Source organism: Corythoichthys intestinalis, chromosome 16 (genome assembly GCF_030265065.1).
Source record: "Corythoichthys intestinalis isolate RoL2023-P3 chromosome 16, ASM3026506v1, whole genome shotgun sequence".
In the NCBI taxonomy this organism is placed as follows: Eukaryota; Metazoa; Chordata; class Actinopteri; order Syngnathiformes; family Syngnathidae; genus Corythoichthys; species Corythoichthys intestinalis.
In genome coordinates, this window is record NC_080410.1 from 34,479,165 (window position 1) to 34,493,637 (window position 14,473).

A 14,473-nucleotide genomic window follows, 5' to 3' on the forward strand; every position below is an offset into this window, starting at 1 on the left:
GAAATTTTAATAATTTATTGTCAAACGAAGGAAATTATATTAACAAAGAAAATTATTTAAAATACAAGCGCAATTTATTGTAAGAAGTGTGAAGGAAGTCAAAGGGAAGTGTAGTCTTCTTGGTTTCACGAGTGGTAGAAACGTAGCGATCTTGTAAAATTTCAGACTTCATATCCCAGGTGTCATTGCGGACAGCACGTCCGGTTGAAGGGACGCAAGAGCTCACGCGGACGCTCTCCGGGAGTGCTGAGTCGCATATCCTCTTTGGCATCTCCACCGACAGAAACCGGCCGCTATATTTCAACCTAGGGCGGGTTAAAAACATTCCTCTTCGAGTCGGAACGCTTTATATCATTCAAAGGTGTGGCCTGAACACCGGGATTTGGGTGGACACTTAACGGAGCCCAAGAACTGCGTAGCTCAAGCCGGACTAGTGAAAATTCAAAACCCACGATGGACCCGAGAGACACTGCCCCCGATTCCTGGGAACAAGAGGACGATGTGGAGGCCACAATCGACGGACAGCTTGAATCTGCTTTCACCAGCTTAAATGTGAACGCCAAACCCTTTGTTCCTAATGTGAACGCCGCCGAGTTTGTCCCGACATTTGCCATGAAAGCACACTCGGAAAATCTCGATTCAACGGGTAAGCCTACTGTCACGTTGGGCAGCGACGTTAGCAGCAAGCTAGTCGTTAACATTAGCACGACTGTGCAGGTGCTAGCCCTCGAGCTGCTCCTCACACGCGTGCATGTATTCCAACCACCGTGCGTTCTACTTTAAAATACAACTTGGACGTGTTGTGTATTGTATTCAATTTAGTGCCAACTCCGTAAGTTTATAATGGGGTTTGTGAAGTCCTTTTTATGGAATTTTATCACTTTTCTTAGGCGTGTTAAATGTCCAGTGGACCCCAACCGGCATTAGCTTGTTAGCTGCGAATGCTAAGGTAGCCGGTGTGGTTTGATAAGAGTTGGACCGCCCTGTTTTACTTGTAGCGTTTATACCGTTACTTCTCCTAACGGTACACGTCGTTGAAAGATGAATGTAAGACTAGAAAAGTTGGAACTCTGGTCAATGTTAATCAAATATCCCATTGAATCGCTTGGGTAAAGCTAACCTTCTTGGACCCGATTGCGTGTTGACCTTAGTGCGATGTGACGTGGATATCATGACGCATAAAGATGGATCGAGTCATTCTTTCAGGCCAGTTTACAGGCGTAAATAGTTCTTAAAACTCTAATTACGCAATGGTTGGCACAATACAATCATGTGGTGTGGTATATGATAATCAGTTCTGTTACTAATAGTCACTATACTATATTTTTTAGGATGGCACTTGTTTTTACGTTGTTTACGTATTTTCCACAGAGGGGTTGTTGGAATGTGGCTACTCTGCTGTGTATTTGTTTTGTAGGCGAGCTACACTCGTTCATTGCTATACGGTGATAGATGTCAAGTCCATCTGAACTGGAAGGATGGCAGTAATCATTCACTGGTAATCCTCCCAGTTCAAACTGATTAGACTTTCAAAATATTACAGTGCACCAGACTTTTGGGTTTTGGGGTTAGTGATTGCCAATCTGAGAGCTGGCAACCAGAATAAATGGGCAGGAGGTAGGCTCCAGGGGCGGGGCATTGTTCCTGCTCCGGGCAGGTGACTGGTATCCCCCTTAGCTTTTAAGACCCACCTTTGTTCGCCATGTCCAGTGGTTATGCACGTTCTGTCTGCAGAGAGGGTGGGCTGTCGCTTTTCCGATTTGGGGCCACTTTCGTGTAGGGCCTAAGTGGTTGTTGGGTCCCCTGAAACCACTGGGTTGCTTGGGGTTGTGCAGGTAAGCGCATGCTAGTGCTTAGTGATGGTGAGATAGTCCCCCGTCCAACTCTCAGGAACTGGTCAGGGCTTTTCTGTGTAACTGGGGGACTGCCCTAGCTCGTGGAGCGCGGGTGGTCTGACTCTTATCCCTGTGCTGAAGTCCCTTTCATTGTATGATTAACACACATGCAAGATTGGACACGCTCACGAATAGCTACCACTGGACAACTTAAGGATATAGTTGTTTTTTTCCCCCGCAAATAACAATAGCACAATGATTAATAGGAGGACAACTCAATCATTCTTAGTCTCAATATGGGTTCCCTACTGCTCATATGTACCCATTTTTCATTAACCCCAGTCACACATCCTTAAATTTTGTGTGTCCTATCAAAAAGTGTTTCTTGCTCAGAGGGTGTCCCCACCTCTTGTGTGCTGCTGATGCCTCTTCGCTTAACATGACGCCCCATTGAGCTTGATAAATATCCCAATATCAGCTTGATTGCTTATTCCACGAACATAATATTAATCAGAGCATCCTGGTTTGCCTATTTAACGCATACATAATCCACTCTTATAAAGAAAAAATGGGTCTATAATTCTTTCTTTGCATTGTTATACACCGTATAATTCCAAAGTATACAAGACACTTTAAAAATGATTATTTCAAGAAAAATATGCAAATCTGAAATGTTTTCAAAGTTCCATTGGAGAATGGTGACACAGAAATGACTCCAGAGGAACCATGGGACCAAAAAGAAGCTGAACCTAACGAGGAAGAGCCAGGAGGTGGGTGCTGTGGTGACAGAGGGCCAGCAGCGGCCGCAACAACTGAAGAGATAGGGGCAGAGATGGCAGAAGAGGAAGAGGAAACGCCTGCACCCAAAGGTCCCCCAACGCAGCCAGATGCCCCGAAGAAAGAACACATCAATGTCGTGTTTATTGGACATGTAGGTCAGTGCAAATAAATTGATGGCTCAAATTTGTGGCTAATGGATCAAATGCAGATGTTAAGAGCACTAGATTTTTGCCAGTGTTTGCTCCGTTAGGCTACAATCCATTGGCGTTAGTACTTGTGTTGGTGATATGGCCTGAAATGTATATAACACTAAAAATGAATGCCTTCACAGTAATTTTGTATTGTAAAATGAATTGAAGTGTCAAAAATGGAAGAGGTCTACCAATATGAGACATTCAAGGGTCGATGCCGATACAGTATTTCATACATAAATTGAGCCGACTACTTAATTTTAAAGCAGATTTTGTAAGCCAATATTTGAATCTGATATATATATATATATATATATATATATATATTTTTTTTTTAAAGCACGTTGATTATGAAAGGCAATTGAATGCTCATTTCTGTAAATGTTCATATTAAAAGTTAAATTTTACTTTTTCAAAGATTACCCAAACAGTGAACATAACAATAACATAATTATCCCACTATTTGAGCTTGAAATAAAGTCCATACTCCATATATAGTCCCCCTACATCAGGGGTGCTCATTGTTTTTTGCACCAAGATCTACTTTCCAAGGAGACAACCGCTTGCGATCAACCTTAACATCGGGGGTGGGGGAGCTGTTGCATAACCACATATATTGCTCATACAACATAATTAATGATGTAAATTTTTTTTTTTCAATCCCATGATCTACTCCCACTAGTGTTGCGATCGAATGGTAGATCGCAATCGACGTAATGAGCACCCCGTTCTACATTGACTGGCCAGTATATCGATCTTAAAGAAAGATCATCGTGCAAACCATGAACATAAGTTATCCTATTATATCAGCCGATACCGGCCTGTAAAAATCAATGCAAGCTGCACTGAACTTTAAGATGTGGAGTTCAAAGTGGAGGAAAAAAGTAGCGGCGTATAGTCTGAAAATTAGGGTAGTTATTTAAAATAGAAAGAAATCTGTCATTCAGAATTGATATTTGCGCTGAATATTCACATTGAAACATGGTTAGGTGATGTGCATATTGTAATGAAAATCACAACATTTAATTTGTCCCCACATTGTGATAACATGATGACCTATCTAATGAAAGCCTACAACCTTTGACTTTCCTCGTTTAGATGCTGGAAAATCCACCATTGGCGGACAAATCATGTAAGTTGCACTATTTGATTTTTGGGGTACACTTAATCTTACTTCTGGCGGAATATTAACCAATGCTCATCTTGTTTTTTCTATTTCCTTACCGTCAGGTATCTTACGGGCATGGTAGATAAGAGAACCTTGGAGAAGTATGAGAGGGAGGCAAAAGAGAAGAACCGAGAAACCTGGTGAGTGGGTGTGTTTGTTTCAAGTTAGAACACGGGGATGACCTCACTTGTGATCAAATGATAATGGTGTATCCATTAATACTATATTTTATATGAATCATCATAATAATAGGAGATTATAAGATCTTTGTTCGTCTTTAGGTATCTTTCTTGGGCTTTGGACACCAATCAAGAGGAGAGGGACAAAGGCAAGACTGTGGAAGTGGGCCGAGCATACTTTGAGACGGACAAAAAGCACTTTACCATCTTAGATGCACCAGGCCACAAGAGCTTTGTTCCGAACATGATTGGAGGTGCATCGCAAGCTGATCTGGCTGTTCTGGTGGGTAAATTAAAAACATTTCAATCTTCATATTCAAAATGGATTGGACAGCTATCACAGTCGATGGCAGCCAATGTGTTAACACTTAAAAATAAATGGTTTAAAAATTTTCTTTTTCTAACTAACTTTTTCTAACTTTTTTTAACTGTTTCCAATTTTCTGCAATTGATGTGATCAGATCGGGGTCATCCTTATGAACCTTATGAACTTATATTTATTATTTCAACTGCAGTGTAAAATAATATCTGGAACTACTTAGTAGGCATGTGCCGATTACCGGTTTCAAGGTATACCGTAGTATGAAAACATCACGGTTTCAAAACCGCAAAAATTTTCAGTCGTACAGTCCCTAAGATATTAGCCATTTTTTATGTCCCAAAAATGCTTGGAGAAATCCCTTGCTTGCAGCTGTAGGGCTCAACTCTCCCCCACCAGTTGTTGCTCAGTGTCAGTGAATGGGATTGAAGTCTGGACTTTGACTTGGCCACTCCAGAACGTGTATTTTGTTGTTCTTAAACCATTCTGAAGTTGATTTACTTCTGTGTTTTGGATCATTGTCTTGTTGCAGCATCCATCCTCTTTTTAGCTTCAACTGTCTGACAGTCGGCCTCAGGTTTTCCTGCAAAACATCCTGATAAACCTTTGAATTCATTCTTCCATTAATGATTGCAAGTTGTACAGGCCCTGAGGCAGCAAACGGCCCCAAATCGTGATGCTCCCTCCATCATGCTTCACGGTGGGGATGAGGTGTTGATGTTGGTGAGCTGTTCTGGTTTTCCTCCACACATGACGTGTGTTACTCCCAAATTATTCAACTTTGGTTTCATCAGTCCACAAAATATTTTGCCAAAACTTCTGTGGAGTGTCCAAGTGCCTTTTTGCGAACATCAAAAGAGCAACAATGTTTTTTTTTTAGACAGCAGTGGATCCTCCGTGGAGTCCTCCCATGAACACCATTCTTGGCCATAGTTTTACATATAGTTGATGTTTGCACACAGATATTGGACTGTGCCAGTGATTTGTCTTTAGCAGACACTCGCGTTCTTTTTTACCTTTCTGAGTATTCTGCACTGAACTCTTCGCGTTATCTTTGGTGGAAGGCCACTCCTTAGGAGAGAAGCAACAGTGCCAAACTCTCTCCAATTGTAGATGACTTCTCTGACTGTCGATTGATGAACATCCAGACTTTTAGAGATGGTGTCGTATCCTTTCACAGCTTTATACAAATCAACAATCCTTGATCGCAGGTCTTCAGACAGCTGTTTTTACGGAGCCATGATGCACATCAGACAATGCTTCTCATCAAGACAACTCTTATCAGGCGTGTGTTTTATAGTGGGCAGGCAGCTTTAAACCACTCATCAGTTATTGGGCACATACCTGAATTAAATTGTTTGGTAAAAATAGTTTTCAATTGCTCTTTAAGTCTCCTTAGGCAGAGGGTTCACTTATTTTTTCCCCCTTCTGCCATTGTTTGCATTAGGCCGGTCACCTGTTTCAAGGTTTACCGTGGTATGAAAAAGTCACGGTTTAAAAACCACAAAAAATTTTTGTCATACCATAGTACGGTATTTGCTATTATACATTTCCCAAAAATGCAGCCAGAGGTGTCTTGGAGCGGCAGTGCTCACCCCTCCCTCAGTTGTTGCTGTGTGTGACAGTGACGCTATTCTGCTTTACAGCCAGCGAACCAAAAAAGAAACTCTCCAAACACAAGGCGTACTTTTCTTGAATTTATGGACGTCTCAAATCATGGTAACTGAAATAAACAAAACGAATACATTTAAAGCGTTGTACAATTGTTTTTTTTGCAGAAGTGAGTAGCTTCATTAGCACAATCACAGCAGAATGTGAGAAAGTCATATCCATGAACACAATGAAAAAGGTCGCCAAAAACAAAACACATTTTCCTTTCAAATTCAAATGCAAACTAACTAAAAACTTACAAAGACTAATGTTAGCCTAGTCTTAGCCTCGAGAGCAACTACAACGAGGTTATAAATCTCACGGCCACTGAGAAACGAGCTTGAATGAAGGAAAAGGGATAACATCAAAGATTGCTAATTGTGACAGATGCGCTTTCGCTGGACAAGTAGGTCTCACTCCCAATGTTTTTTAGATTAAACCTTTACACAACCATATTTACATTTGAACTAACTTATACATTTTTAACTTAATAGCTTATGAATTCTTTCTTTTTAACAAAGGCCTGACATGTAGACTAGAGTTGACACAGTGGCTGAAGATGGCAAAACTTCACTTGAGGTTTTTGCCCTATCAAAAAAGTCGTACAGTAGATATATTTTAATTTTATTTAGACGTGTTTTTACTTTTTTATAGCAATTATTTTTGTTCTTGCTCTAATCTTGAGCAACCTGAGCTGTGGCCGTGGGTAGTCTAGAAGTTCTATTGATTTTAATTTTATTTGAAATATTTGTTATTTTTCTTGTTTATTTATTTTAACATTATATTTATGGTCCAATTTGCAAATATGTTCTGGGTAAAAAAACATCCTGGAAAGTGTTTTTTTTTTTTTTTTAACCCATACATCTCAAATAACACATTTTGGAGCTATATTTGCAATACTGTGATACCGTGAAACCGCGGTATTTTTCCCTCAAGGTTATCGTACCGTCAAAATCTCATACCGGAACATGCCTAGTTTGCATGCTATCCTTATTAAAGTATGAAAACCTATATATGTTTGGCTGGCTTGAGTTAAAGCACTGTTTTTACATCTGTGTGATTTTTACAAAGATCAGACCACATTTGATGCTGATTTTATGCAGAAATGTGAGAAATTCCAAAAGGTTCAGATACTTTTTCATACCACTGTATTTTCCCAGTCAAAGAAAACGAAATAGCTGGTATCGGAATAATTCGGCCATAGAAAAGTTACAGACTGCCATGGCTTAGAGGAGGAGAGCCAACGGACATGTAAAACATGTTTGCGTAGGGTGGCTGCCAAGGAGGCAATACCTCCAATATGATTTCACATTTACACAAAATTAAGGTTAGTAATCACTGTCATGAACGTTTCCCATCAGCTACGAGAGGTAACTCCAGCATGTTTAGTGTGTATAGTGTTGGTAAAACGCGGTTTTTATTTCTCTCGGGCAACTGTGTTGAGAAAGAGAGTGTGTGTATAATGTAAACATGATACGAGTCATACACACGTGCTTTTTATGGAAAATAATTCAATTATTTTTGTTCTGATGGTAACGATGTTGAGCTGTGGCTGTGGGTTTTGCCCACCGCGATAATCGAACTCCGCGAAGTAGAGGCGTAGGTCATTTAAGTTTTATTTTTGGTGTGTTCAATGAATTTTTTCAGATTTAGCATTGGAAAGAGATACAAATAAGACATGATTTTTACTTTTTTTCCCATAAAGTATAATTACATTTTTCATTGAGGTGAGTCCTCTCAAATCCACTCATGCTGATAAGACCAGCACACGACACAACACAATGTCATGATTGCCATAGTGACTGCAGCCAATGTTTAAAAAGCTAAACTAGGCGGTAGCCTTTGAAAGGTAGTTGTCTGGCCACTTCAAAGCAGCTCCCTTGTCACTCATCGTTTACTTTAACAAGCTGCAGCTGCCTGCTGAGAAAGAAACGTTTCAGGAGGGAGATTGAGGCCATCCAGTAGGATATTTGGCAAAAAGAAGACATTTTTCTACGTTTGGCCTATCATCCACACGAACATTTAAACCAGGGTTCTTAAGAACGACGGGGAAAGTGAAGAAGTGCGAAATCTGCATTTGTGGTGCCATCATGTGGACACTGATAACCGACGATTCACCTGTCACTGACTGCAACAGACTTTGTCCTTACGTCACACGAGACCAATGTTTACATTTGGAGTAGATTAGACAGGCGCTTTTTTGCTTCCATTATTTTTTTTTTTTTACAAACTTGCTGTGCCTCTTATTGAAGAATGGTATTATGGACAATTATTTTATTGTTACAAATGTACTTAAAAATGAAAAGCGGTTGACTGTGGATGTTTTTAATTTATTTTATTTATTTATTTATTTTTTCAAACGTGCAGGTGGATACGCAATTATTTTTTCCCAACATATTCGGGAAGGATCACTGTATACTTATGTTCCAATTTGCTCGTATTTTTTGAAAAATAAAAATCCTGTCCAATAGAAAAAAATTAAAAAATATATATTTTTTAATCCAGATATTTCAAATAAACACATTTTAGAGCTGTAATTGCAATACCTTGAAACAGTGAAACTGCAATATTTTGGCGTAAGGTTATTATACAGTCAGAATATCATACCGGCACATGCTTACTACTATGTGACTCATGTTTTGTTTAACAATGGTCTTTACATCTTTTTTATTTGCTCATATTTTGTTACATGTTGTTAAGAAACACTTTGTTGTCCTACAGGTTATCTCTGCCAGAAAAGGCGAGTTTGAAACAGGTTTTGAAAAGGGTGGACAGACACGAGAGCACGCAATGTTGGCCAAAACGGCAGGTGTCAAGCACCTAATTGTTCTGGTGAATAAAATGGATGACCCTACAGTCAACTGGAGCCTTGAAAGGTGTGTCATTTTTATATATATAAAAAAAAGTTTTCTTTTTTTTACAGATCTTTTTACAAAGAATCATATTTTTCTTTTACTAGATTTAAAGCAGAGTAAAACAAGGGAAAGTACAGGGATTGTTAGAAATTTAATGTAAATCTGATATTTACTGTAGCCATCAATTAGGAAGAAAAAAAAAGAATTGGACCCCCCCACCCCCATTTTTCTCATTTTTGATGCAGAGCCCCCTTAAGTAAAAACTGGGAAAAAAAGAGCCTACATCACCACGTAGATTAGGGTGTTGACTATTGACCCGGGGTTTTGCTTTCACACTGCATGACGATCAGAGCCCTTGGTGATTTTAACGCGGGTTGATTGACATGGGTGGAGGCGTGCCGCTGCACCTTTCCCACTGCCACCAAAAGCAGATTGTTAGTGGGTTGACACTGGTTTTTTTGGCCAGTGGGAAAGGGGTATAAGTCTCCTTTTCTGTTTCGTTGCTCAGGTATGAAGAATGTAAGGAGAAACTTGTGCCATTTTTGAAGAAGGTGGGCTTCAACCCAAAGAAAGACATTCACTTCATGCCATGTTCTGGACTAACGGGAGCAAACCTGAAGGAACCCACTGATATGTGCTCCTGGTACATGTAAGTCCGTGAGTACATCCAGATAGAGAGCCTTTCGCCGACTCTAAAATGTATCCATATTTGTCCTTTCAGAGGTTTACCATTTATTCCACACCTGGACAGTTTGCCAAATTTTAACAGATCAAGCGATGGCCCTATTAGATTGCCTATTGTAGACAAATACAAGGTAATATTTTACTTTAACCCATTCATACACGAATTATGATGTATTTATTTATTCATTTATTTATTAAACCCTTACAAAGCACATTTGCTGGCATTGACATTAGTTCATTCGCCCCCCAAGTCAAAATGGACCAATGGCAGCCATTAAGTTAAATGAGTGCCCTGTAAGGCTAAAACAAAAAAAATTGTGTGCAAACACCTCAATTTTTGATCTCATAACTGTGAGGCGTTGTGCTAACCAGTTATCCTCCATCCCGCAGTAACATGCATGTAATCTGTTTACCAATTCATACAGGCAAGAAATATTATTAAACGGATGAGTTCATTTCTGGAAAAACAAAAAATATAATCCACTTACGTGGCATGGACATAATCGCCATCCACTCACACTTCAGCTTTCTTTGACCAATGACCTGTAAGGAAAAATCATAAATAAAATTACATTCAAGAAGGTTTTTGAAACATGAGCATTCAGTTTTCCCAGTTTAATTTTGACGTCTATCACTGTCAATGGCAGCCAATGGCTTAATCCTTAGACATAAATACATCAAATTTGGCCTTTGATTTTTTATTTATTTTTTTATTTTATTTTTTTTCTGAAAGCGACCCTCAGAGAAAGAGATTGCTTAGAAAAGTTGTTTACAACCATTGGATAAGTTATTCTGCTTTGTAACGTTGAAGGATTTTAAGATTGTCTTTTATGACACCTATAATTAAACTTGCCAATGGACTTGAGAATGCATTTTTCAACTTGATAAAATGAAATTACTCAAGATGCCTTTTCTTACAGGACATGGGCACTGTGATTCTTGGCAAACTTGAGTCGGGTTCCATCAGTAAAGCACAACAACTCGTTATGATGCCGAACAGAGTAAGAAATTTGTCGCTATGACTTCAATGCCGCTTCAAGCCACTCCTGTTAATGTGAATGTTAATATAATGTCTACCAGCATGTGGTGGAGGTGTTGAGCCTCCTGTCCGATGACGTGGAGACGGACGACGCTGGACCTGGAGAAAATCTGAAGTTGAGACTAAAAGGCATTGAAGAGGAGGAGATCCTTCCTGGCTTTATCTTATGTAATGCAGAGAACCTCTGCCATTCTGGGCGGACCTTCGATGCCCAGGTCAGTTTGGAAGTGCAAAACGGATGCAATCCAGTCATACACATAAGTATCATCATTGTCAAACTTGTACCTGTGTTTGTTTTCCTTCTAGATTGTCATCATAGAACACAAATCCATCATCTGTCCTGGTTATAATGCTGTCCTTCACATTCATACGTGCATTGAAGAGGTGCAGATTACGGTAAGTTAAAATGAAAAGGTTAACCCTTTCAGGGTTACTGGTCACAAGAGTGGACGGCTTTTCAAAAATTGGCATTTAAGACCTTGAACTCTTTATTGAGCAAGTCCCTTTATGTTTTTTACACTGAAAACCATGAACCCAGCATATGGCAAGTGCCTATTTTTGGTCATTAAAAAAATTCAATTAACAATTATAATTTTTAAAAATAGATTATCAATAATTAGTGTATATTTTTTTAACATTGTTTTTATGAAATTATACATTTATGAGTGAATACAATATTAATAAAAGTTAGATCGAAATAACAAATAGTTTCAGCCCCATGTAACACTCAGATGTAGATTTATTTTAAATTTTCAAACATTGCATGCCATTGACGGCGATAGACTACAAATACATTTAACCCCTTGATGCCATCATTTAAAAGAAAAAGATTTAAGAATCTTTTACTTCTGTTTCTGCTTACAAGTAGATACTAAATCAATTATTATGGCAATTATTTAAAATACAAGGTTAAAACTAGTGAATAGATCATAATAGAATAAACAATTTTGATAATTTAACATTTTTAAATTATAATTAAATATTTACTGTATACTTTTAGGGTTAGGGTATGATTCAAATTGGCGACAACTCAACTTTTAGTGCCATGGACGGTGCTAGACATCCAATCCATTTTGACTGTTCATTCTCTCCTCCTTGTCTAAATGGATTGGATGTCTTGAGTCCTCAATGGCAGCCAATGAATGAAATGAGTGCCCGGTGAGGGTTAATTGTAGGGCTGTCAAACGATAAAATTTTTTAATCGAGTTAATTACAGCTTAAAAATTAATTAATCGTAATTAATCGCAATTCAAACCATCTCTAAAATATGCCATATTTTTCTGTAAATTATTGTTGGAATGGAAAAATAAGACACAAGACGGATATATACATACAACATACTGTACATAAGTGCTGTATTTGTTTATTATAACAATAAATCCACAAATGGCATTATTAACATTCTTTAAGTGATCCACGGATAGTAAGACTTGTAGTTCATAAAAGATAAATGTTATAGTTACAAGTTAGTCATTTTATATTAAAACCCCTCTTCATATTTTCATTTTAATAAAATTTGTACAATTTTCAATCAAAAGTAGAGTTAATATAATAAGAATAAAAATAACAATAATAAGAATTGAGTGACCAAACTCTGAGTAATGCCAGTTCACTTTGCATTGTTGTTTAGCTGTGTGAGAATAGGGCCTCATTACTACAGACTGAAGTGATTTTCTTTTTGTGAACATTTTTTTTTTTTTGGAGAGATGGCAATATTATTTTTGTTGTGCTTTCACTAAATGATACTTCTGTTTGTTGTGAAGGAGTTGCAGAAGCTTATGCCAATAAACGGCGCAGCCCAAAGAACGCCTGTGTCCACTCGCCTTTATAACAGATATATCTCTGTGCATATCTTACCCAAAATACAACAAGAGACACATAATTGCCACTAAAAGAAAGCAAACTTACCGAAATATGTGTGGAGCACAAAGCAACAGCATAAACGTCTCACAACTACTAATTCTCCCACTATTAGAAGGAATAATAGTAATAGAATATTAGTATGGAACGGCACTGCGCTGCCCCCAAGCGGCCGGTGGCATTCTCTTCACTCCTAATGTCCATAAACGGCGTCATTGAAATCTGTTTGAGGCAATGCGAGAGCGGCTCATTCAGTGCATGCGTTAATTGCGTCAAATATTTTAACGTGATTAATTGAAAAAATTAATTAACACCCGTTAACACAATAATTTTGACAGCCCTAGTTAATTTATATTTATATATGAAAAAAAAAAAAAAGTAATCATTTGTGCTTTATAAGTCCATGAATACCGATGTTCTCTGATTCTATTCCTACTCTAGGCCTTAATCTGTCTGGTAGACAAAAAGTCAGGGGAGAAGAGTAAGACACGGCCGCGATTTGTTAAACAAGATCAAGTGTGCATCGCACGTTTGCGCACAGCAGGAACCATTTGCCTCGAGACCTTTAAAGACTTTCCTCAGATGGGACGGTTTACCTTACGAGATGAAGGTAAAGCACATACACACAAATTACCTCTGTATTTAGTTTTAGTTCACTGTTCATCACTTTTCAGTTGTAGCAGTTGTACTCAATGTGTGGTTGAATTTCTGATGTCTCAGGTAAGACCATCGCCATCGGTAAGGTTCTGAAGCTGGTTGCAGAGCGGGACTGAAGATGCAGCTACTTGAAAAAGACGGGTTAAAACTAACAGGTGGAGCTTGGTCATAACCCGCCCAGTGTTGTCAGCGGCAAAGGCTTCCCCCTCTGATGCCTACCTTCCATGTGTCGAAGATCAGCTTCACAGAAAAGTGATAAAGAGTTACCGGTTTTTAAGTCAGTGAAATCCAAGAAGTCCACTCAAGTCAGCTTTCTCATATTGAGAGCTCAGCTATGCCATTTCTGGGTTAGCCTGCCCTCCACCTCTTCCCATCTCCTAAGTCTGCTCAGTTCATCACAACAGTGATTTTTTATTTTTTTTTTATACCCCATTGTTTTTTTTCTCTCCCAGAAATAACAGAAGTTATATCTGTAAGCAAATGTGGACCAAGGTTTTTGCTTGGAGTGTAAAATGAATGCAGAAATTTGCTGCAAAAAAAGAATTTCACCAATTGAAACCAAAATGTTTAACATGGGGTACGTGACTCCCTTTGCTTTTACCCAGTTTTTGGTTTCCCGTGTGGCGTTCTGGCTGTATGCTTGAGCGTGCTCAAATGTTATTAAAGCAAACAACTATGACAATAAAATGTTTGGAAAAATGCTTCTACTTTAAGAGCAGATTTCACAACTTTTTGATGAGGTTTCCTCGTGATCTGGGACTTGCGCAAGAGAAATACCAAAAAATCAATTATTTAAGTATGACAATTGTGGAAAAACAATTTTTTTTTAAATTAAACTTTCCTCCATTATCAGAGGGCTATTCACAATTTGCATAGCTCCTTAATACCACGGGCGTAGGTTTGGTTTCAACATTGGTAGGGACGATATAACAGTGTCACCTGCATGTACACTTTTTGATGGGGACGGAATAGTATTAAGTAGGGGTGTAACAAAATATCGAAATGGTGATATATCATGATACTTGGTATTCCAAAAGGTTATCGATATGCTCCTGCCAAGAATCGAGATATCGTTTTAAAAAGGTATCAGTCTCTTAAAAAAAAAAAAAAAGAACCAACAAGTTGCTACCAAAATCTTCCACCATAATAGTGTCTCAGTTAACTCTAGGGCTGCATTGACTGTGCTCGACGCCCAATCTATTTAGACTGGGAATGTTCATCCGAAATCAGAGCTTTCACAGGCATTTAAGGGTAAT

The 14,473-nt window shown here is 38.6% G+C and overlaps 1 protein-coding gene across 1 annotated transcript; it reads left to right on the plus strand.

The window, feature by feature from the left end:
- The first annotated feature begins 190 nt into the window (after positions 1-190).
- gspt1l (G1 to S phase transition 1, like) lies at positions 191-13,915 on the plus strand. Its single transcript, XM_057817947.1, has 13 exons — positions 191-646; positions 2,519-2,770; positions 3,905-3,938; positions 4,037-4,114; positions 4,256-4,436; positions 8,844-8,998; positions 9,486-9,626; positions 9,699-9,792; positions 10,582-10,662; positions 10,742-10,915; positions 11,007-11,096; positions 13,002-13,170; positions 13,281-13,915. Exons 1-13 carry the CDS (start codon positions 454-456, stop codon positions 13,331-13,333), a joined length of 1,695 nt encoding a protein of 564 aa, XP_057673930.1. The 5' UTR covers positions 191-453; the 3' UTR covers positions 13,334-13,915.
- Positions 13,916-14,473: the final 558 nt, after the last annotated feature.

What these genes read in the sequence shown, in the direction of transcription:
- gspt1l (XM_057817947.1), top strand. Translation starts at nt 454, where the DNA reads ATGGACCCGAGAGACACTGCCCCCGATTCCTGGGAACAAGAGGACGAT. An exon ending in GGAAAATCTCGATTCAACGG is followed by an intron (nt 647 to 2,518) that starts GTAAGCCTACTG and finishes ATGTTTTCAAAG; the next exon opens with TTCCATTGGAGAATGGTGAC. An exon ending in GATATGTGCTCCTGGTACAT is followed by an intron (nt 9,627 to 9,698) that starts GTAAGTCCGTGA and finishes TTGTCCTTTCAG; the next exon opens with AGGTTTACCATTTATTCCAC.